General features: G+C 52.4%; 1 protein-coding gene across 12 annotated transcripts in view; it reads left to right on the forward strand.

Moving 5' to 3' along the window:
* TMEM63C (transmembrane protein 63C) overlaps window positions 1-24,157 on the forward strand; it is an 82,914-nt gene that overhangs the window by 51,343 nt on the left and 7,414 nt on the right. For 11 of the 12 annotated variants that reach the window (XR_008299557.1, XR_008299558.1, XM_053224770.1 and 8 more), the window contains 16 exons: window positions 1,733-1,770; window positions 6,046-6,188; window positions 7,567-7,615; window positions 9,589-9,697; window positions 12,173-12,246; window positions 12,876-12,956; window positions 13,069-13,192; window positions 13,934-14,067; window positions 15,499-15,621; window positions 16,006-16,159; window positions 17,359-17,465; window positions 18,435-18,521; window positions 19,087-19,152; window positions 21,067-21,229; window positions 21,472-21,577; window positions 21,983-22,150. Coding sequence is in view for 10 of the 12 variants with exons in the window: in XM_053224770.1 (XP_053080745.1) it covers window positions 1,733-1,770; window positions 6,046-6,188; window positions 7,567-7,615; window positions 9,589-9,697; window positions 12,173-12,246; window positions 12,876-12,956; window positions 13,069-13,192; window positions 13,934-14,067; window positions 15,499-15,621; window positions 16,006-16,159; window positions 17,359-17,465; window positions 18,435-18,521; window positions 19,087-19,152; window positions 21,067-21,229; window positions 21,472-21,577; window positions 21,983-22,150 (1,726 nt within the window). In the remaining 2 variants the exon portion in view is untranslated. Of the gene's footprint in view, window positions 1-1,732; window positions 1,771-6,045; window positions 6,189-7,566; window positions 7,616-9,588; window positions 9,698-12,172; window positions 12,247-12,875; window positions 12,957-13,068; window positions 13,193-13,933; window positions 14,068-15,498; window positions 15,622-16,005; window positions 16,160-17,358; window positions 17,466-18,434; window positions 18,522-19,086; window positions 19,153-21,066; window positions 21,230-21,471; window positions 21,578-21,982; window positions 22,151-23,431; window positions 24,151-24,157 lie in introns of those variants that run through there. The other variant, XM_053224775.1, reaches the window with a different exon arrangement.

Genomic DNA, 24,157 nt, shown 5'->3' on the forward strand with positions numbered 1-24,157 from the left:
GTGACTCCCAGAAAGGTGTGTCCCCCGCCGCGCACAACAAACCTCCTCACCCACTAAATACAACACACCCCTGTTTGCCCATAGGTGGTGGTGCGAAAAACTCTCCGATGCGGAGAGTGGAGTTCAGACTCTCAGCCCAACTCCTGTTTAGCAACTCACAACTTCCCTGGGGACTTTCACAATCAATGCCACCAGCATGCTAGTCCCCTTCATTGCTGTGACCCATACTGGGCATCTGTATTTTAGTTCCTCAAGACATAACTGAGGACACGGTCCCCCCTAAGGTGGATGTCTGACCATCAGGCAACCCCATACAGGGAAGGGTACTTGGTGGGTCTTGTACTGAATGGAGCGAGGAACTTCCTTCTGTTTTCCTATCACTTCCTTTTGGGAAATACCCCTTCCCAATCAGCGTGGCACAGGGGAATGTCAGCCAGGCAGGCTGCCTGTTTCACTCATGTACTTGTGATCAAATGGGGTCAATCAAGAGTTAAACCTTTTCCAAGACTTTCCTAAACCCTAGAGTATCCTGGAAGGAATCACGCACCAGGGCAACTTAACCAGCTATCAGATCTGGCCACTTTTAGGGCCATGGGCCCCAGCCCATCATCATGCACACTCTCCCCAAGCAGACTTCCTTTCTAGGCCCCCTCATCACCTCCACGGCTGAGGCTGCCTTTCCTCACCACCCAGAAACCCCAGACAGCAAGACCTTGAGAGAAAGGCATAATCAACAGGACTCTTCAAGTTTATTTATTTTTGAGAGAGAGAGAGAGAGAGAGATAGAACAAGTGGGGGAGGGGCAAAGAGACGGAGACACAGAATCCAAAGCAGGCTCCAGGCTCTGAGCTGTCAGCACAGAGCCCGACGCGGAGCTCGAACCCACGAACCATGAGATCATGACCTGAGCCGAAGTCGGACGCTGAACCGACTGAGCCACCCAGGCGCCCCAGTAGGACTCTCAGATGTAGGAGAAGAAACCCATCTCAAACTAGTGTTTAAAAAAAAAAAAGGTAACACGTGGCTAGAGTGTGGGGAAATCCAGAGAGAAGTGGCTTCTTTGGGTACAACTTGATCCAAGTCCTGTGATGCTACCAGGATCCTCTCTCCAGGCTTTTTTTTTTTTTTCCTCAGACAAGCTCCTGCCTGTAGCATCGAAGATGACACCAAGCCACTGCAGGCTCCATGGTGTTCACCAAGGTGCAGGAGCTCAGATGGGGAGAGACCCTCTCTCCCAACGCCCCTCTCAATCCCTTTAAGAGAATTTTGATCGGCCCCACTTGCATCATGTTCCCGTTGATCAGCTGACCACTGGTGGCGGACCCCTACTTGACGGACAGCCCACCGGGCCACATGCAATGGGGGGGGGGGGGGCGGAATTTCCCAAGCAGAAGCAATGAGGGACAGACAGAAACCAGCCAACGTCCACTCTACAAACGGTCCCTTCTCTCCCTCCGGTCCAAGACCCACCAAGCCCCCATTTCCTGTAACAGGATGCCACACGGCAGGAATGTGAACTCATAGCTCACTTCCGGGGAGACCTCTCCCTGGACAGTCACCACTGATTCCAGATGGAGCCCACTTCCTTCCAGGACCCATGCCCTTCTCGCTGCCATCTCTTCCCTGGAAGGAGGCCCCTTGCTGACACTGCCTCATGTTTCCCAGGCTCCCACAGCTGAGGAGGGCAGGCCTGGGCCTGGATTTTCTCACATGTTCTCTCCTTTTTCCCCAGGGCTTCTATTCCTGGTTCTTCAACACCATCACCATGAAGTAAGTGCCTGAACTTTCCGAGCTTGTGATAGCAGCTGCCATATTTGGGTGGTGATGGGGGTGGGGCGTGCTGCCCTGCAGGTCTGGGCCCCGGCCTGCGTTCTGGACCCTCTTCCCCACTCCCCACTGACTGCCTCAGCCCTGCCCAGGCAGGGGACGCTTTCTGGGTCACAGTGGGTGAAATGGGACCTGGGCACAGCCCACAGCCCTCAGGAAAGGACCATTTTCTCATGCTTATAAAAATGCTTTTATGGATCCCACACTAGGAAAAAGAAATTCTTCTTGCATAGCTATTTGCTTTCTTTCTGTGAACACCATTCATCGTATTGAAATGGAAAAGAAAATACCAGGCAGAAGGGCATACTTCCTCTTGCCTCAGCACTGATTACAGAGGCACAGCCCCTTGTCCGCTTGCCTTCTGGATCTCTTTAGGGCCAGACCCCACTTGGCAAGGAGAAAGACCCCAAGTCACCTGTTTTCTCCTAATTACCCCACGCTTCGTGATTTTGACTGCACCCTCCTGACTCTGCCCGGCTTCAGCTGAGCGCTTACCAGAACTCTCTGTCCCCACTGTGTGTATGTGTGTGCACACACACTCATGCCTGTGCACATGGCTCTGCCTCCACCTCAGAGCCCTGTACATTCCTGGGTGCTCCCTAAATATCCCCCATCTGTCCTGCCCTGTCCACCTTTCAAAGCCCTCCTCCAGGGTCCTTTCTTGCCTGGTGATGCCTGCCTTAGGGTACAGTCTCACTGCCCCTCAAAGGCCACCTGCAGCAAGGGGCCTGAATGGGCCTGCTAATTTGCTTTTTTGGCAAAGGTTCATAGAACTTCCTCTTGCGTGTGCCTCCACACCCACCAGTCAGGCCCTGGCTGGGAGCATTCACACATTTTTCCAAGACCCCATCCCACCCCCTTGGGCTACCTCAGGGCACCCCCCCCCTTCCTCCAGACCTGCTGAAGGGGGCATGAGGCACCCTGACTGGGCCCTGGGAATCCTGAGCTGGGCTTAGGACCACTGGCCTCTGGTGTTTGAGCTCCAACCCCACTGATGGGGGAGTCCCCGTGGCCTTGCCTCCCGGGCTGTCTTCATCATCCATCAGAGTTCCTAGTATCCAGAAGTGATACAGCTAGTTTGTGTGTGTGGTTCAGGGATCTTAGCCACATGCAGGGGGAGTGGAGGGGAAACATTTTATTTCTTGGCACCTTCTCTGGTTTTGCTTGGGTAAGTTTTAAAACATGCACAAGCTCACATTAAATATATTTTCATTAAGAGAGACCTGGAAGCCACCTCCAGGCCTCCTGCAGAGAGGCAACCCTTGTCCACAGTTTCAAGGGAATTTACTTTTTTCCTTTCCGCAAGCATTTGCCGATTTAAAACATGTTTAAATAATCAATAACGTGTCTGAACACTTGGAGCTGGTTACCCTGGGAAGCCATACGAGCTGGCTGTGGGTTCCCGGGCTTAGCAAGTTCGTGAAGGATGGGCCAGGGCAGAATGGCACATTAGCCAGCTCTTTACATGGGGAAGAGGGAGGGAAACCTGGGGTACATAGGCCGGCCTGAGCTGACCACACCCTCGGTCTTGGACAGCTGACTTTCTGGGTTTTCTGTTGTCTGCTGACCCATCAGCGGGTATATATGGGGGCAGGGGGAAGTGCATTTTTTATTGAAGTTGCAAGAGAGTAGCGTATGTGTAAAACTTAAAACTTCATGCAGTACGCATCTCTGTGGTGCACATGTGAATATGAAATAAAAGAGGCACGTCACTATGTTGGTGCAAATCCGTGTATACAGCTATTCATGTGTGCATACCCAGACCTGCGGGTCAGTGGGAGGTCAGTGTGCACAGTAGTGTGTGTTTCCGGGAGAGAATCTTCCCCACCCCCCCCCAAATACTCCACCCAAAGGTTCCTCCATGGGGAACTCATCGTCCAGGGAAGGAGGAAGGCTGGGCATTGTATTATGCATCCCGCACCCTTTGAGAACAGTGTCTAGACGGCAGCTTAATACATTTACTGATCAGGGACAAGGAAGCCAGAGTCCCAGTGTACAAAGCCCACAGAATCTAGTTGGAGAGGCAAAGGTTAACAAGACTCACTGTATATAATTCATAATGGGAAAGTTATCATTGCTGTGCAGGGGGTATTTGGGGGACAAGAAATTAATTCCAGCTAGGGCGTTCAGGAGAAGCAAGCTTTGAGCTAGGCCTTGAAGGATGGGGAGAATTTCCACTCTATGCCAAGTGCAGGACCCATCACAAATAAAGGACTACATGAGTGAAGGTTTGGGGCAGAGATGGGCAGGGAGCATCCAGCAATGGTCCGTCTAGTGTGGCTAGAAGCAAGGATACATGGCAAGAGAGAGGCTAAATGGTTGGGCTGGAAGGATCAGCTGGGATCTTGACTGCCATGCTGAGAATTCTGGGCAATACATCAAATGCTGTTTATGCTATAGTCACTAAGTTAAACAAGCACAACAACAAAAAACTAAAGGAGATTAACCAAGATGCTTAATAGTCACTATCTTGGGTTGGATGAGATTCTGCATGAATGATTTTCTTCTCCTTTGTATTTCCCAAGATTTCTTTTTTTAAAAATTATTTTAATGTTTATTTATTTTTGAGAGAGAGACAGAGTGCAAGTGGGGGAGGAGCAGAGAGAGAGAGGGAGACCCAGAATTTGAAGAAGGCTCCAGGCTCTGAGCTGTCAGAACAGCCTGATGTGGGGCTCGAACTCACAAACTGTGAGATCTTGACCTGAGCCAAAGTTGCAAGCTCAACCAATTGAGCCACCCAAGGCACCCCCAAAAATTTCTATAATAAAATTTCACTTTTCTTCCTTGCTTTCTTTCTTTCTTTTCTTTCTTTCTTTTTTTCTTTTCTTTCTTTCTTTCTTTCTTTCTTTCTTTCTTTCTTTCTTTCTTTCTTTCTTCTTTTTCTTGAGAGAGAGAGAGAGAGAGAGCATGAGCAGGAGAGAGGGGCAGAGGGAGAAGGAGACAGAATCTTAAGCAAGCTCTATGTTCAGTGCAGGGTCCCATGTGTGGCTAAATCCCACAACCCTGGAATCATGACTTGAACTGAAATCAAGAGTCAGACACTCAACCAACTGAGCCATCCAGGCGCCCCATACTTTTAAATTTTTTATTGAAGTATAACACACACATGGAAAAGTCCACAAAAAATAAATATCCAGCTCAATTACAGCAAATCAGATCAAGAACTGGAACATTGCCAACACTCCATCACTTCCTCCTCTCCAAAGGGAGAGTATCCTGACTTCTAACTCCATAGTTCTATATTGCCTATTTTTGAACTTTGTATACGAAAACATACAATATGTACTGTTTGTCCCTGGATCTTTCACTCAACATTGTGTTTGTGAGGTTCAGCTATGGTCATTCATTTTTATCTCTGTATAGTATTTCGTTATATATCAGTGTTTTATATATATATCATTATATATATACATATATATGTGTACATATATATATATCATGTATATACATACATTATCTCACAATTCTTGTGTCCATTTCCACCTTCGGTAGACGTTTAGGTTGTTTGAGGCTGTTATAAACAAGGCGTCTGTGAGATTCTTATACATGTCTCTTGATATGTGCATGTGTTTCTACTGGAAATAATACTAGACCTGGAGTTACTAGGTCATAGGCTGTGCATACATTCAATTTCCTTAGATCATACCAACTGCTTTCCAAAGTGGCTCTGCCGGAGTCGTACCCATGAGTGTGAGAGAGCTCCCAGTGCCCCCATACCCTTGCCAACACTTGGTATTGTCTGACTTTCTAGCTTTGGTCAATCTGGCAGTATGGAGTGATATCTCTTTGTGGTTTTAAGAATTCCTTTTTAACTGACACATTAAAAGAAACAACTTTTTAAAAAATAGGATGCATCTTGATCTCGCTGGTGGTTTGTCTGGTGCACGCACCATGGCAAGCACTCAAAATGTATGAAGAAGCAATAAAAGGTGGAATGAATGCTTGATTTCAAAAGTGCTTCTGGATTCCCGAGTGAGTGTCTGTAACATAACTTCTGCCTTCGATATGCCTGTGAAATTCAGTGAAATACATTTGAGGCATAACAGAGGCTTTGAGATGAAGGGTGATATTTCTAAAAAAAAAAAAAAAAAAGAAAGAAAAGAAAACTTGGGGGTAGGTTGATAATCTTCTCTTCCTTTTCTCTACCTCCCTCCGACTTAAGCTGTGGCCACGCTGGCTCCTGAGGCGTGTGTGTCCTTGTCTGTGTGTCTCTTCCAGGAACGAGGATCTAATTAGCAAGTGTGGAGACGATGCCCGCATCTACATCATGTTCCAGTATCATCTCATCATCTTTGTGCTTATCCTCTGCATCCCCTCCTTGGGCATCATCTTGCCCATCAACTACACTGGAACCGTTCTGGGTAGGCGGAGCTCAGCGCGCCCTGCGCCTGGGCCACTCGACTTAATGGGCGGCCTGGTAGGCGGGGCAGAGCTTGGGTCTTGGTAGTCTAGAAATCTAAAATTTAAGTCCACATCTTGAAACTAGTTATGTGACCTTAGGACAACCCAAACTTCTGTCCTCCCATGTGGAGACTGGACCTGGGGCGTCCTTCATCACAAGTGTGGCCCAGGACCTGGCCCATGGCAGACACACAGTAGTAATTCAGTCTGGAGCTGAATGTTTACCTGCAGCCCCACCCTACATCTTGCCAGGTCTTTGCAGAGGCCTTTTTATGGCATGTGACCTACCGCAAAGATCCCTGAACTTGATCTCTCCCCATCCCCTCTGTGACAGACATAGCACTGGAAGTGTAAAATTGGTCTCATAGGAAGTCTAGTCACACTCGTTATAAGAGGGTCCTTTTGACAGAATGACATTGTAGACTTGACCCGCGTCTGCTTCCCAGAAAATACCTTTGCTCGATCTAGCAAATGACTTCTTATTATATTAAGCACATCAATCCCCCCAGGCCTCAGATCCTCAGCTGTCATGGGGATTAGGAGATGATGCCAGAGCCTGGCACGTAGTGAGTGTCCGGTGAATAACAGCCAGTATTTCACTTAGAAATGTGAAGATGGACGGAGCCGAAGGCTGTACAACTAAGTGGTGTAGCTTAGCACCTTAAGTGCCCATGTGGCAGCCAGTGGTACCCTGATTCCTCAGGCGTCTGTTTCTCCTCAGCCAGAGGCAGACCTCAGTTAATTCAAGCTAGCACACAATGTGCCACGAGATACCACTGCCACAGTAACTTCTGTCTTTCCAGATTCCCTTCCTAAGAGCTTGTGTGTTGGCAATGATACGTTATATTACATGTAACATATGTATAGTATATCAACGCAAGATTTCTGGACACATTTCATAATACTCAGAGATGTCCAAACTGACAAACTAATACATTTTGCCAGAAGGCTTTACTCTGTCGAAAGGAGGCAATGTGACATTCTTGTGATTGTTGCCAGGGGTAACAATGTTACTGATTTCTTCCCTCCACTCCTGCTGGGGCCCTGGGCTCCTTCAATAAGCATTTGCTGGTGTCTGCTTGATCCAGTTGGGCACTGGGGATGCCTCGTCAAGACCTGGCTGTAGAGCCCCAACCAGCAGTCTCAGGAAGAAGAAGAGGCCTCTTCTGGTTTTGTGGGGAGGTGGGGGCAAGTTCTGGGGAACAAGAGGGGAGGGGAGGATGTGGGCAGGCATCTCTAGACCCCAGGCATTCATTTGGGAACCTCGAATGCAAGCAGCTCCCACACTCACTCAATCAAGGAACCAGCTTTGAGATCAGTCACTTTCTTCTCTTTCAGATTGGAATAGTCACTTCGGTCGGACCACCATTGTCAATGTCTCCATAGAGTAGGTACCTGATCGTCTTACCTCCCATTCTACTGGCTCAGGGTTATTGGTGGGGAGAGAAGGTCCAACTTGTGGGTCAAAAACACGGGCACTGCTCTGCTGCTAAGAAAGGCCTAGTTTCCTTGGGACCCATGTACTGAGTAGGATGCCAGAAGTTGCATTCTTTTAGGGGGGCAGGACTCCTGCTGCCTCAGTGTCCCCACATCTGTAGTAGGTAGAACTACCCAAACTGGCCACTCCTGAAGACTTGGAAAGATGGTCCTGTTTGTTTAATATGTCCAGCCCCCAAGTGGCAAAGACCCTGTAGCAAGCAGAGGCTTGAGGTATTATTTCCTGCTCACAAAATAGGGCCAGTTAACCCTCATATAACCGAATAAAGTGTAGACCTGATTCCCACAGCAGGGGGACTGAGGAACCACATGACCTGAGTTTATGCCCCACCTGTGCCATTAGCTGACCCTGGGTCTGGGGCAATGCACCGCCACCCTGAGCTTTATTACTAGTCTAGTCTGTGGTGGAGAAAGAACTGTTGGACGTGATTCGTGGATTTCAACAGCAGCCAACCTGATCAGATCAACTTGTACTGAGCCGGATGTGGCCCTGCCGGTCCTTGCAGAGAAAACAGGCCCCCAGGGTGTCTCGGCCAGGTGTGGCTGACTTCCTGACAAAGCTGAAGCAGCAAGTGTGAGAGGGGGTTCACACGCTCCTGCCCCACCCCGGCCCCTCTGCCCCCGCCCCCTGCAATCCATCAAACTCCCAAATCAGCAGAATGGGGCTGTGGCATCCTCTTAGCACCCCTTCCAGCCATCTCCTCCCCCGGTGCTGCCGACACCAGAGCAGAATTCACCACCTTCTCCCCGGCCAGCCACGGTGGGGGTGCGGTGCCTACACCTTCCCAACAAGATGTCAATTTTTATTTTTATTAAAAAAATTTTTGTAATGTTGGTTTATTTTTGAGACAGACAGAGCATGAGTGGGAGGGGCAGAGAGACAGGGAGACACAGAATCCGAAGCGGGCTCCAGGCTCTGAGCTGTCAGCACAGGGCCCAACATGGAGCTCGAACTCTCGGGCCACGAGATCATGACCTGAGCCAAAGTCGGAAGCTTAGCGGACTGAGCCACCCAGGCGTCCCCAAGATGTTAATTTTAATAGGGCAGGAAAGACCCTTCAAAATCCATACATCCGTATTGGCAGAAAGCAGGAATGTTCTTTAGAGACCGTATAAACTTGCCGGCTCTCAGGAAAGGAAGATTGAGACACCTAGCTGGAGGGGGATGTTACGTGAAATGTCAGGCACTGGGATGAGTGGTGAGGAGATATTTTGAAGCGACACAGCTTTTCTTTCCTCAGACCGCACCAAATAAGGTGGGCCCTATTTCTGAACAGTCAGCTTGGCCAGATGCCCCGGGACAGCATCATCTGAGCCCAAAGCCTGCGTGCCACCGCCCTTCCTACCCCATAGAGGCAGAGCAAACCCGCCGGGCCCTCCTCCCTCTGGAGGCGAGTGTGACCCCCTGTCCCTCGCCACAGAGGTCAGATGACCCCTCCGCCTGGGCTGCTGGGCAGCCATGGGAGCCTGAGCTGCGGCCGCCAGCAGCACAGCACAGCGGTGAGGAGTCGAAGCACTTCCTCTGCCCAGGCTCACCTGCCAGGGCTGCCCCGGCTAGGAGTGACCTCGGGCAGGCCACCCGCCACTCTGATCAAATGAAGATAGTCACAGTACCACCCTCATATGGTGTTGGGGTCTAGTGAGAAATGTACATAAAGCATCTAGTCCCAGCCTGGGTCTGCCATATAGGAAGCACTCAATAAACGTTAGCCTTTAGCAGCCCACATGGGGCACCCGCTTCTTACCATGGCCGTCCCCTTCCAAGGTGCCCCAGTGTCTGGATGCACCAGAGGGTGGCCCAGGGGAGAACCAGATGGGGTGGGAGAGGATGGTCTCACCCCTCCTGTGTCTTGTTCTTGGCAGGAGTAAGGTCCTGTGGCTGCATAGCTGCTTCTCCTTCCTCTATTTCGTCATTAACTTCGTCTTCATGACCCATCACTGTTTAGGGTTTGTGCCCAAGAAGAGCCATAAGGTGAGTAAGCGAAATGGACTCCCGGAACTACTCCCTGCCAGCCGGAGCCCTCCCCAGCTGGACCGTCCCACTGCCAGCCTGCAGAAGCGCCCCACATGGGCACGTTCTGCACACCTGTAGGGGGCAGTCTCACCTGAGCGGCGCAAGCCTCCTGCTCTTAGCCCGGTGAATCAGCACCTGGCCCCTAGCACAGCTGTCCTGGGTGGTAAACCACTGAACTCTCCCAAGCCAGCTGGCAAACAGCTGTTCCCAGGTGCCTCCTACCGCTACAGCCCGCTGCCTGGCCCCTCTGCAAAGACCCCCGGACCCCCACCATCCACAGACCAAAGGATTAACGAACCCCTGGGCCAGCAGGGGGGCTCCCATCCTCAGTGTTCAGTGCCCCCTGCTGGGGAATGCCCAAGTTCCTTGCCCTTCCACAGTCTCTGAGGTCAGAGACCCCAGGTCCTGGCCCAGTATCCTCCCTGTCCTGGTTTGGGTCCCCCCACCCCACCTCCCAAGCAGGCACTGCGATAAGGAATAGCACAGCACTCGCCTGTTTTGAAGGTGATTCTAGGAAAAACCACTGGGCTGGGTGGGGGGGGAGTGGGAGGGAGAAGAAGATGCAGATAAGAGGCAGCCGCTAAGGAACGGGCACTTGGGGCAGCCTGGGGATCATGCAGAACATGCCCCCCCCCCCGAGTTTTCCCAGCCTGAGTGGGGTGGGGGGCCGTCAGGCACCTTCCCGCCAGCTCCCCATCCATCAGCAGTGGAGCCTGCACTGGGCCCCTGACCCTTCACACCTGCTCCTGCTCCTGGAAGTCCAGGCGCTTGAAGTGCACAGCGGCCCTGAGGGTGTAGACGTGAGGCCCAGGGACAGCAGGTGGGCTCTCAGCGCTGCCCGCCTGAGCCGCACCCAACCCGCACCCTCACCCTCACCCGCACCCCCACCTGCACACTCACCCTCACTCGCACCCTTGCCCTCACCCGCACCCCCACCGCCACCCGCACCCCACCCTCACCCACAACCTTACCCGCAGCCCCACCCCCACCCTCACCCTCACCCACACCCTCGCCCCAACCCTCACCCCCATCCTCTCCCACACCCTCACCCGCACCCCCACCTGCACACTCACCCTCACCCGCACCCCCACCTGCACACTCACCTTCACTCGCACCCTCACCCACACCCGCACTCTCACCTGCACCCACACCATAACCCTCACCCGCACCCTTTCCCTCACCCGCACCGCCACCCGCACCCCAACCCTCACCCACACCCTCACCCGCAGTCCCACCCCCACCCTCGCCTCAACCCTCACCCCCATCCTCGCCCACACCCCCACCCTCACCTGTACCAGCACCCTCACCCGCGCCCCCACCCATACCCCCACCTGCACACCACCCTCACTCCCACCCTCGCCCGCACCCCCACCCTCAACCACACCCCCACCCTCACCCCCACCCACACCCGCACCCACACCACAACCCTCACCTACACCCTCACCCACACCCTCACCCGCACCTGCACCCACATCACAACCCTCACCCACACCCTCACCCACACCAGCACACCCATCCTCGCCCACACCCTCACCCTCACCCTCACCCTCACCCACACCCGCACCCGCACCTGCACCAGCCCAGCAAGGGAAGGGGTGTGTGGGTCGTCCAGACTGTGGCAGAGAAGGGGAACCATGAAGACTAACACCCTTGGCTCTGGTGGAGAAGGACCAGCTCCCTCGACGCCATCCATCTTGAAGGACTGATGTGCTCTACCCTACCCCAGATCGCAAATCCACATACCCCTGAAAGGTTACTCTGAATGCTTTGGCCTGCAGGCCTAGTGGCTTGGGCACCCCTGAGCAGTGTGGACTCAGCTACATCAGCTTTCCTTTTCATCACCAGAAGCATCTGCTGAGACTCCTGTCTCTTGCAGCTCACTGTCACCCTGAGGGGATGGGTCAGGAAGACATTTGAAGGGCTTCCCCATCACCTCCCCAGAGTCTAGCTCACCTCCTCCATTACACCTGCCCAGGGTAATGTTGGAGACGGCCCTACTGACTTCTCGCGACATCCCGTGGCACAGCAGAGGTGCAGGGAGGCCAGAGTGATGGCAGGGTGAGGCCGTGCCGTCAGCCAGGAGCGGGAGCAGCCCCTGCCAGTCCCGGAGCTCCAGGCTCCCTCCCCGGCCCTCCCTGTTGACACCTTCTGCCTCTTTCTCCCTTGACCTCAGCTTTCGTTGGCAGTTATTCTGGATCAGGATCACGGAGAATAACAGAGGCGTGGCCTGCCTGCCTGCAGCTTCCCGCAGCCCACAGCCTGCTGACCTCGGGGACACAGGCCAGGGAAGCTGGCACTGAGCTTCCCCAGCAAAAGGGCAGCCTGGTTGAGTAGCAAGCCTGTTCCAGACAGTTCTGGGCCACGCAGACATCCAGACATCCAGGAGTCCTGTGTAAACACACTCTTCTCTCTCCATTTGCTTTCCCCACTTAGGTCACCAGGACACTAATGATCACCTATGTCCCCACGGACATCCAAGACCCAGAAATCATCATTAAGCATTTTCAGTAAGTCGGTCAAATGGACTGAAGCGTGGATTGCCTCTTCCCGGTAACCTTGCCTGATTCTTCATGTGGGTAGTAAGCTGGCATAGGATGGTGGAGCGAGAGAGACACCCCAGGTGATAGCTCATCCTGGGCTTGGCTCAGGATTAGCTTTCCAGAAAGGGGGAGGCCCTGTGGCCAGAGCAGGCTTTCTGAACTCAAGGGATTTCCCGCATGGCATGCGCGTGGTGGGTGTAAATTTCCCTTCCCTTGCTGCTCCAACCAAATGCCTGGCAAGCTCCTGGACCAGTTATCTAGAGTAGGTCATCTTGGAGCATCTTTCGTGACCCAAGTTCCTAGCCCCAGGAGATAATTATTTCTCGTGGGCAGCAATTTCTAGGTCTGCTCCCGCCTGGCTCTATTCTGGACCATATGGGAAGGATGTGGCAAATCTTAGATGACCAGGGATCAACTCTGAAATTTGACCTTAGAAACGAGTAATGGTGTCCCCCATCTAAGAACCAGGGACCACAGACAGCTGAGCCACTCAGCCCTGTGGGCTATAGTTCTGGGGGGGGGGGGCGGATAGTATGGGGAGGATGGCATATCCCCAGCACCACAGGCTAGTTCAGCATCCATGTCTGTGGCTACAGTGAGGCCTATCCAGGGTGCGTGGTGACCAGAGTCCACTTCTGCTATGACGTCAGGACCCTGATCGATTTGGATGATCAGAGGTGAGTCTGCAGCGGGGTCTGTCTGGATCTGGGGTGGGGGTACAAGGGGAGGATGTGGCTCTGCTGGTCCCCAGCCACAAGATCCCTCCTCCCACTGCCCACCGGCCAACAGGCGCCATGCCATGCGGGGCCGGCTCTACTACACTGCCAAGGCCAAGAAGAATGGGAAGGTGATGATCAAGATCCACCCCTGTTCCCACCTGTGCTTCTGCAAGTGCTGGACCTGCTTCAAAGAGGTACCTGGCCCGGGCATCAGGGGACACAGCAGAGGAGGGGCTGGGGCACTGGGTCTCCAGCTCTGTCCAGGGCTCTGGACCCTTGGGCCCCATTCAGATCTGCTCTGGTGCTGTGGCACCCAGCTCCTCCCTTCTTTTCCCTCCTCCTCCCTCCTGCCTCCCTGTTGAGAATGTAGAGGAGCTGAAGCCTTTCTTGGGTGATCCAGGGAGGCTTGCTCATGCCCACTTCTAGTCTTGGATGGGAGGACCAGAGAGAACACAGTAGACTGCTGTAGGGTGCCAGGCCTTAGGCTCTCAAAGGGCTAGGACTGAAACATTTGAAGGCACTGGGCTCCATCTTCTTACCCAACCACTGTGGCTAGGAGGAGGCCACAGGGTAGGACCGAACTCTAGCCAGTCCAGAAAAAGAATCATCCCTCTTCTCCAAAAATGCCGCAGACACATTCTAACGCTCCTTTAGAGTCCAGCCCAAGTCCAAAAGCACCCCCTAACCCCCAGGGGTGCCTGACCTTCCCCAGATCTAAAAGCAAGGAGCTAATTTCAGAGTCACAGCCTGTCCCTGTTCTTAAGTTGGGATCTTGGAGCCCAATGGGATCCTGAGCTCTTTGCCAGGCTTTGAAGGGGGTTGGGAACAGTACTAAGGCCTCAGGCCCACCACTCGAGTGGAAAGAGGCCAATGCCCAGGTGAGGTCTTCCTGGAGCTCTGACTTCCCCAGCTCTGAGGGCCAAATCTCACCCCAGGTAGATGCAGAACAATATTACAGTGAGCTGGAGGAGCAGCTGACTGATGAGTTCAACGCTGAGTTCAACCGCGTTCGGCTGAAGCGTCTGGACCTGATCTTTGTCACCTTCCAGGACTCCAGGATGACGAAGCAGTGAGTGCCAGGGCCAGCAGCTTGCTGTGCCCAGCCCTGCAAGTGGGCTTCTGCTTCTGTGAAACCATCCTCTTTCACCTCATTCCAGCCAAGGGGGGAAAGAGAGAGAACCTCCCTCTAGTTTGCCATGTTCTGACCGCCCCTCCAGCCCGCTGTGTTCTCCGCAGGCAGCCGCCATCTTGCTTTCCAGAGCATGTCTGCATCCATTTCCCCACAGTTGCCAGGCTCAGCTTGTCTCCAGAGATACCCAGGCCCTGGGCTCCCCATTCCCTAGGTCCTTGCTTCAGCATGGAGGTGTTAAGAGTAGACATCTTGGTTCCTCTTCCAGGCCTTGGCAAGAGTGAATCCATTTTTCCCCCATTACATATTACCCCTGTCCTCACCACAGGTGAAAGAGTCAGAGTAGAGACTCTCTGCTTGCTCTTTCTCCTCTCCTGCTGCAGGTCTCCCCTAATTCATAGCCTTACAGCCTCCTCCCTCCTCTGCCCCAGCCTCTGGCAGCTCTACCTTGATAGGGAGTGGGTTAGATGCACTCTGGAATGTTCTGGAAGGATCCTAAGGACAGGGTCAAATAGATGGGAACCCCAGAATCAGTCCCTTGAGGATTGTGGGGGCCCTCCTTTCTCTTAGGGAGCCTGGTTGTACATAACACTTGGTCTTCACTCACCCATACCCTACAAAGGAGCAGTGGAACAGCCTAGAATTTAGTCAGATACAATTGTGTGCAATTTTGCAAGTCGCTTATACTCTCCAATTTCTTATCTGTCAAATTTGGTTCCTTATATCTTCCCTGTCCACCTCCCAGAGGGATACGAAGGGATATATGTTCTATTTAGTATATATGGTATATCAAACAATATACCAACGTGAGACAACACTGTTTCTTTTCCGACACACTGTCATTCGGTAGAGAGGATCTGAGGTTTAATTACAGCAGAGATGTGAATTAGAAAACCAAAGACCCAGGGCCAGCATCTGCCCCTCTTTGGTTGTGTCTCAGGCACCTCAATTTAGTAAGCCGTGCAATTGGGGCTATATTCATCAACCATTAGCTCAGTGTCAGGCATACAGAAAGAACTCACGTGGTAGCTATTAATACTAAGATGAGGCTGAAATTAGTACCTCTGGCACCAACCTCAAAGAGCGTGTCTTTGTGCTGTCACTGCTATTAAGGGGGAAGGACATTAACTGAGAACCATGTGGTCCCCTCCCTTCCAGGGTGGTCCCTCCCTCTGTGCCCCTTTTCTCCAGGGACTAGGCTTTAGGAACTGCCCACCTCTAATGTCCTGAGAGGCATATCTGAGGCTTCAAGAGTCCCTAGGAAGTGGGGTCCATCTTTCTAGGACCCTGGCATGAGACCTCTCCTAAGTCTGTTGTCCTCACACCCAGACCTCTCTCTCCTGCCCATCCCCGCCCCCACCGTCTCTGCAGCATCCAGGAAGATTACAAGTACATCCAGTGTGGCGTGTCCCCCCAGCAGTCCTCAGTGTCCACCACCGTCAAATCCTACCGCTGGAGGGTTGCCCTTGCCCCACACCCTAAAGACATTATTTGGTAAGCGCCCCCCTCCACTGCTCTCCTCTCCCCCATTCCTTTGAGCTTCGCTGAGATTGAAGAAGGGGTGGGAAGGGAATTGGGACCCGTTCTCCTACTCTGTTACCCACGTATGGCTCCCACTGGGTTGGCAGGGCCCTGTCCTCTCCTGAGCACCACCGCCTCTGCCCCCCCCCCCCCACCCAGCCCACCACAGGTGCCTTTACAAAAGGTGTGACTGAGGGGAGGATCCGGGCCTGTTGCAAGCAGGTCTGGGCCCAGGGGGCTGAATTAGACCAGGGCAGTCTGGGTCTACAGCTGGTGTGCAAGAAACCGCACGTGGGGCCTGTCTAATGTCTGGGACCCGAGGTCCTAAGTGCATCTCCCTCCTCCATCCCTCCCCAGGAAACACCTGTCCGTCCGCCGCTTCCATTGGTGGGCCCGCTTTATCGTAATCAACACCCTCCTCTTCTTCCTCTTCTTCTTCCTCACCACGCCTGCCATCATCATCAACACCATCGACATGTACAACGTCACCCGCCCCATTGAGAACCTGCAGGTGCCACCTCTGCTCAGGCCAGGCATGGGGGCCCCAGGGAGATGAGGGAAGAACCCAGGCGAGGACGGGATGGGGGGCCCCTGGAACGCGGCTCCAGAGCCCTTGCACCACCACCATTGTGGAGGTGGCCATGGCTGTGTAGATGGTGGTGTAGAGTTTCCTTTGTTCTAAAGGGGACGAATGCACAGGTCGTTGTCTATCTTAGGGACTGGAGCTGGCAAGGAAGGAAAGAGGGGGTGGTGGTGCTGCAGGCAGGTTCTGGGGTGGGGAGTTGGGCAGGGGATGGGCGGTCCAGTCTTTAGATTGGGCCACCCAAGACTAGCTGGAGGCACAACAGGTGCAAGGGTGTGGCAAGTGTGACTGCTCTGCACTCCCCACTTTCTCTCGAGCTGGGGTCCCTGGTTTGAAGGGTAGGGTTGAGGGTGGGGAAGTGTGAGGTCAGCTCCCATGCAGCCATCCAAGAGAAGCAGGACTTCCATTTCCCTCATGCCAGGCACACCCACTCCAGGCTGGGGGCGGTAGGCCCTGGAGGGGCCACCCCTGAAGTTAGAGGATGCTTCATACTGACATGGGACATCAGAGAAACTGGACTGGCCCGTCTCCAAATCCTATAGCCTCAAGGCCATTATAATAGGCCTAGAAGGCCTCCACTTGCATATAATCCCCATCCCTACTCCAGCAACACGTGCACACACAGGCCACACGCCTGCTGCTGCTTGCTCCTGCCCTCTGTTGTCAAGCTCACAGAAGGCCCACAAAGCACCACCCTAGGGATTCTTCCTTCACACCTTACCCACTTCTATACCTCCTTTCACACGACATCACAGGGAAAGTAGTGTCTTCTCTGTGAGCTCTGCCATATCAGTGACAGCAGCTGGCTCTGGCCCTCAGGTGGAGTCACCAGGAAAACCCCAGGCCATCCCTCTAGGGACCTCAGCCTAGAACACCTGTGCCCCTTGAAGACAGAACTTGACCTTGGGGTGTCAGCCTCTGCCCGCCACCAGCCAGGCAGACCCCTGGCCAGGAAGGCTGACGAAGAAGGCCAGGTCCGCTGCGCAGCCTCAGGGAAACCAAGCCTGCTCTGGGAATAAGCTGGGGAAGACGAGGCCAGAGGTGTGGGAGAAGCAGGGGTGGCCCGGAAGGGGAAGGGGCGCTTCTTGCACTAATGTGTCTCTGTCCTCCTCCGCTCTACCCTACAGAGCCCAGTCATAACCCAGTTCTTCCCCTCCCTGTTGCTCTGGGCATTTACAGTGATAATGCCTCTGATGGTCTACTTCTCTGCCTTCCTAGAGGCCCACTGGACCAGGTGAGATGGGGGGCCTCCTCTCCCAGCCCTGCTGTTTGCTCAGCCCCGGCCCCTTCCCCTGCCCACTCCCCCACCAGCCATCTGGCCTAAGGAGTGGAATTGACATAGGGGTGGATTTGATACCCAGAACCATCCCAAAAGACTAACTTTTTTTTTGAAAGAGGGGTCCGAGTTGTCTCTGGGCCTCTGGGCTCAGGGACCCTGAGATAGAACCACCATATCAAGCATGTGAGGCCCAAACCAAGCCCTTCTTGGGCTGCTCCCACAGCCTCCAGCCATGCACTGAGGCGATGGAGCTGTAGGCAGAGCTACAGTGCTAGGAACCCCAGACAGAAGGCACCGGGGGAGGAGGAAAGAGCAGGACTCATCTGAAGAAGGTCAGGAAGGCAGTTGCAGAGAAGCCCATGAACTCAATCTCACTGTAGACACCTGTGGCCCGGGCCGTGCAGTGCCAGCATTTTAAACAATAGGAGCTATTTGGCCCTAATAGTTCTATGGTGGTAGCTGGTGGGGTAGAAAGTATGTACCACATCCTGGGCTTTTGCCAGAAGGCTGTGTGGGTCTCAAAAGTTATTTCCTGCACCAGAAGCTCCTACCATCCTACCAGGCAGTAAGCCAGGGGGTTTGTCCTGACAGAAACCCTTACTGGTCTTTTATCTGGCCAAGAACGTGGCTTATGTTGATTATTAAAACTGCAGGGATCCTGATTATCATTGGTAATGTTCCTCTAACAAAGGTGTCAAGGACACAGCACATGTGTGCCCTTCCTCCCCGTCCCGTGCCCAAGACAGACATCACTAGTTGATTATGCTACTCTTCCCTGCTGCAGCATAGCTCTCAGCGCTCTGTGGGGATGGTATTGGATGCACTGTTCAACCAATTTTCTAGCCCAGGCAGCTGCCTCTGTCTTTCCCGTCATTCTGTAGTTAGGTCCCTGGTTCTTATCTCATATTTCTTTGTTCCCTTCAGATCAAGTCAGAATCTGATCATAGTGAACAAGTGCTACATCTTTCTGGTGTTCATGGTGGTTATTCTGCCCTCTATGGGACTGACCAGGTACCTCACCTCCAATTATCCCTCCTCTCTCAGACAGGTTCACCCTAGAGTTGGAACCTCCTGTTTCAGATACTGTAGGCCTACCTGTGCTTGCGGCAAATCCATTCCTCAAAGGACAGTCTGGTGCCTGTCATGAGCCTAGCATGAGCCAGGTATCATGTGAACTGTAAGGTGTCAGCTGTCAACTCTGCCTTCAAAGAGCTTATCATCCAGCTGGGGAGACGAGCCATGGCTGTCAGCTGAGAGCCCAAAGTGGAAAAAACACAGCCAACCTGCAGTAGAAATTTGGAAGAGGGAGAGAGCACTGTGGGAGAAATACCTGGTGAAAGTTTGCTAGAAGTGGCCTTGAGATGAGAGGCCAAAGGGTTAGGGGTAGGGGTGGCCCAGCACGAAAAAGGCAGAGAGGCAGTATGGGCTGTCCAGCTGGAATATTAGAATGCAAGAGTCTCTCTAGGGATTGAGAAAGGGAGGACAGCAGGAGGGAAGCCAGGCCAAGAGGAACTGAACCCCAAGCCTCAGCACGTAGGTTCATTGACTAAAGGACCTACCTTGTTCTTGTTTCTAGTTTGAATGTCTTTTTCCGCTGGCTCTTTGACATCTACTATCTGGAGCAGGCATCCATCCGGTTCCAGTGAGTACTAGAGTGCATGCTACAGGTGTACTCCCAGTGTATGCTGGGGCTTCCATGGGTCCATACCAGGGAGATATGTGTGTCCTTTATTTGCTCACATGGGTAGAGATGAATGCATACACAGGCTGTCATTAAGAGAGCCCGGGCCATGGACCTATTTGGCAATCTGGTAAAGCCCTGGGATCCCTTCTCTGAATGACGTTTTGGAAATAATTGTAGATTTACAGGAAATGGCCCCCACAATGTCCTGTGTACCCTTTATCCAGTTTCCCCCTCTGGTAACATTTTGCATAACCATAATACGGTATCCCAGCCAGGAAACTGACATTGATACAATCCACAGAGCTTATTCAGATTTTTCCAGTTTTACATAGTCTCTGAATAGATGCCCGTAGATGCACAGAATACCTGGATCACAAAGAAAACCAATTATACTGAAATGGTGTTATCAAAATATTTTAAAAGTCAAATTTGTCATAAAATCTTTATGCACACATTTCCTAACAGGACAGTGGATTTTAAACACAAGCAAGCTGAAATTACATTTTATTGTTTTAGTTTTTGTTAATTTAACTTATTTATTTTGAGAGATGGGGAGAGAGAGAATCCCAAGCAGACTCTGCACTGTCAGCACAGAGCCTGACGCAGGGCTCGATCTCACGGAGTGTGAGAGACCATGACCTGAGCCAAAATCAAGAGTCGGATGCTTAACCGACTGAGCCACCCAGGCGCCCCCATATTTTATTATTTTAAAGGCATTAGTGTGACACCGTTAGCTAGCAGAATAACATTAAGTTGGGGTGAGGTGATGGGATCTTTGACAAAGCGACATGTGGGTCAGGTTGGACATCCGGCCAATTTCGATTTTGTTTTGTGTTGTTTTCAGGTTAAAAATATTGAAAATCCCAATTTTCAAAGATGTCATGTTGCAAATGACACGCAAGCTTTCACAGCCTGCTTTATAGGGCAAGGACCAGAATTCTGTAAGGTTTCTACAGTTAAACTATAATTGTGATAAGTTGGACTTTTTTTTTTTCCTGAGATGAATATTCATCTTTGGTGAGGTCAATATCTTCAATACAGTTTATGTATGAGAGAGTAGCTCTATGGCTCAACTTTGAGGCCATCAAGAAAGAATAGTTTTTGAAGGAGTTCTGAAATATACCCAGGGAGCTCACAGATTTCTCTTTTCAAACAAGTGGACAGAGTTGTGTAGATGGGGCCACTGGACAGCCACAGAGATGCCTGGGTCACCAACGTGAGAACAGGCAATGCGGCCATTCATTCAGGCGGCTGAATGACTCCCAGCTGAAGCTGGCCAGCCATGCCAAGTACGCAGCTGCAGACAGGAAAATGTCGATCCCGTAAAGTTAGCATGTGTCATTCAGCAGCCTGTTTAATAACTACCCTTATTTTGAAGTGATGGTGAGTGCAAATAGTATTGTCATATATCACTAGCAACGGCAACGTGAGATGAAAATATCTGATGTCAACTACTGACAGAGTCACAGCCATAGCTGACGTTGCTGTGATTTGTTGCCCACGTTCTCTTAATGGGAAGAAATGCTACACTGCAGTTAGAGGTTAGTGACAATAAAGACGTAATTCTTTTCACTCTTCAAGGTCACCGACCTCCAAATTTCTACTCATGGACTCTCTGGGGTCTGTGGACCCCGGTCAAGCACCCCTGCTTTAGATTTTGATTGTGTTTTGCATGTATTTCCCAACACATCCATACTTGTACACCAACCTCATCCCTGCTCAGAAGGCCCCGCATTCACTTAAATTGGGCCCAGGGCACATGTGTACATGAAGCTTATAATCCCCATCCCCACCCCTACCCTCTACCTCTCTTCCAACATCCCTGCCCTTTCCCTCTCCCTCTGGCTTCTGTGCTGTCCCCCACTCTCCCAGGTGTGTGTTCCTGCCAGACAATGGCGCCTTCTTCGTCAACTATGTGATCACGGCAGCTTTGCTTGGCACGGGCATGGAGCTGTTGCGCCTGGGGTCACTCTTCCTGTACAGCATCCGCCTCTTCTTCTCCAGGTCGGAGCCAGAGAGAGTCCACATCAGAAAGGTGGGGGCCGGGCCCTTCCCTGAGCACAGCCTTCAGAGTTTCCTTTGGGAGGGTGTCAGGAAAGGGGGCCTGCTGGAAGCATGAGGGACTCACGGTGAGAGGCGAGGTGTCCTGGGGCTGCAAGGGAGCCTGCCTCCAGGCCCGAGCTGCCTTCCGGCTCCCACGGGATAGACAAGAAGCCACAGAAGCAGCCGAGCCGAGGGGACCGAGCCACCTCAGGTGACCCCTGCCTTCTGCCCTAGAGCCACGCCATGGACTTCCAGTACGGGCGAGAGTACGCATGGATGATGAACGTCTTCAGCGTGGTCGTAGCATACAGCATCACCTGCCCCATCATTGTCCCTTTTGGTGAGTCTTCCCTCGGACACCTCCAGGGCTGCCCACCCTCGTATTGGGCGGAGGAGCTGAGCCCCGCAAGGTCAGGCCACCTTCTGGAGCATGAGGAGACCTGGGACAGACTGTCAGCAGAGCGAGGAGGGGCCTGGGCCAGATCAGGGGAGGTTGGGTAGCTGCAAATGTGGGGTGTTTCTCGAGTGAATGACCCTTCGCCAGACTGGCAGAATAGGCTCTGGGAGCCCAAGGGAAGCCGATGGTCCCAGGGATCGGCACCACAGAACTCCGACGCCCCGTCCTTGGCCCTCACTGCCCTGCCAGACCTGACTCTGGCCTCCCAGGCCTGGGGAGCCTTGGGACAGCACAGGGCCCCGGCTGAGGAATCACCACTGAATGTGCCTCGGTCTTCCTGCCCCGCAGGCCTGCTGTACCTGTGCATGAAGCACATCACGGACCGCTATAACATGTACTACTCCTACGCGCCCACCAAACTCAACGAGCAGATCCACATGGCTGCTGTCTACCAGGCCATTTTCGCGCCACTCCTGGGTCTGTTCTGGATGCTGTTCTTCTCCATTCTGAGATTAGGTAGGTACCAGGCCTGCCGGGCAGTCCCGCCTCCTCCTGCTCCCCACTGCTGCAGAAAGCCCTCAACAACACCTCTGCTCTGTTAAAGCAGAAAAGGCCCGGGAGGAGCAAGGCTTGCTCACGGATTACAGCCACCCAGGTGGCTTCTCTAGGCTTAAGGGGCTTATATCAGAGTCCCAGCAGACCTTTGAGGCTAAGAGGAGGGCTGGGACTGACACAGACCAAATAGTATGCATTTGGGTTTATGACCACCGGAGCAAGAAACTTCACATTCCTTCATTCTTCTTTTTTTTTTTTTTTAATGTTTATTTATTTTTGAGAAAGAGAGAGAGAGAGCGTGAGCAGGGGAGGGGCAGAGAGAGAGGGAGACACAGAATCCGAGGCAGGCTCCAGGCTTCACGTCGTCAGCACAGAGCCCGACGCGGGGCTTGAACTCACAAACCACGAGATCATGACCTGAGCTGAAATCAGATGCTTAACTGATTGAGCCACCCAGGCACCACTCAGATTCGTTCATTCTAACTCAAGGCTGGCAGGATAAAATATTAGCTCTCAGGCTCAATTCCTGTGGCATCCCCACTGGGATCCTGGAAGATGCGTGGTCTTACAGATTGCCGAAAGGCTGGAGGAGGATTTGGGGTGTGCCCCAATGACCAGCTTTTCCCCTGCTCTTGGCTCCACAAAGCTGCTGTCCTGTCCCCTGAGACGGGAAGCTCACACTGACATCCCCATCCTCTCCACCACCAGACCATTTCCTGCCTTCTCCCTACACTGGCCTGTCCTCAGAGACACCGGACCTTAATCCTCTCAGTGGAGCAGAGAAGGCAAAGTCCGTATTTTCTTACTTCCTGTCAAGGTGGCAGCTGGAAACAGCCCTCAGGATACAGGACCCGAACGTTATAAAATGGAAATCACAGGTTCCTGATTTTGAGCTGACGGGTCGAGAAGGACATGTTTAATGGGCACTTGAGCGGATACTTATGGCAATTAAATTTGTGTGAATTATCCATTTGTTGTCCATTCCCAGTGTCTTATCCCCCAGCCTTTCCCCACCGCCCAGCGGACTTCAGTTTTTAAATAATTTTTCCCCTAACTGTAAAAGACGACATTATCAAAATTGGAATGACCCATAATCTCATCCAGGGCCTGACGTCTGCTGCTCTCAGACCTCATTCTCTGGGCATATTTTGGGGGAGAGGGCAGAACAGGAGGGAGTTTACTGGTTTAGTCTTACTTTGCAAAATTGTGATTTCTGTTTTATAACGTTCTTTCATCGCTCAGCATACTGTTCTGAACAATTTCCTGCGTTACTGCAATACTGTTGGAGCACGTGACTTTGAGCAGCTGCATTAAATTCTACCCGTTTCAGTCAGCTCTCCATTGTTGGATACCGAAGCTCTTTGCCACTTTTGCTGTTTTGGAAACACGATGATAAGCATCACTACGTGTTAGCCTCTGACTGTAAAGACTGATTTTTAATCTTCACTTCTGTAGAAAACTGGTAAAAAAAAAAAAAAAAGTTACCAAATATCCCTAAGCAAAATGTCAGCGACTTAAATTCTGGATTGCTCTTCTGTGCCGTTAGCAGAGATAACTGAGCACGCCAGGAGCTCACAAAGACAGGCGTGGGTCAGAGGTTGTATTTGTGGGCAGTGGCATGAGCGAGTAACTCAGAGATACTGCCCAGGGACTGTGATGTGGGAGGTGAGCTGATGGGTCGAGAAGGACGTGTTTAATGGACACTTGAGTGGATACTTAAGGCAATTAAATTTTTTTCATGGAATCCATAAGATGCCAAATTCTAAACTGGTCAGATGGCACCGAGAGATGGTCTCATGGGTCAGGCTCATTGACTCCAGTTGCTAGGAGGAAAATTGGGGCAGGGGCCTCTCTGCCCCCATAGAGGCGCTGGGGTGGCCCCTAGTGACCCAGGACCTCGGCTGGCAGACTCCCGCCCACAGCTCCCGTCCTCAAGCACGGAGCCCCACGGCCTTGTCTTCTCCTTGG

The sequence above is a fragment of the Acinonyx jubatus genome, chromosome B3 (genome assembly GCF_027475565.1).
Source record: "Acinonyx jubatus isolate Ajub_Pintada_27869175 chromosome B3, VMU_Ajub_asm_v1.0, whole genome shotgun sequence".
NCBI classification, from domain to species: Eukaryota; Metazoa; Chordata; class Mammalia; order Carnivora; family Felidae; genus Acinonyx; species Acinonyx jubatus.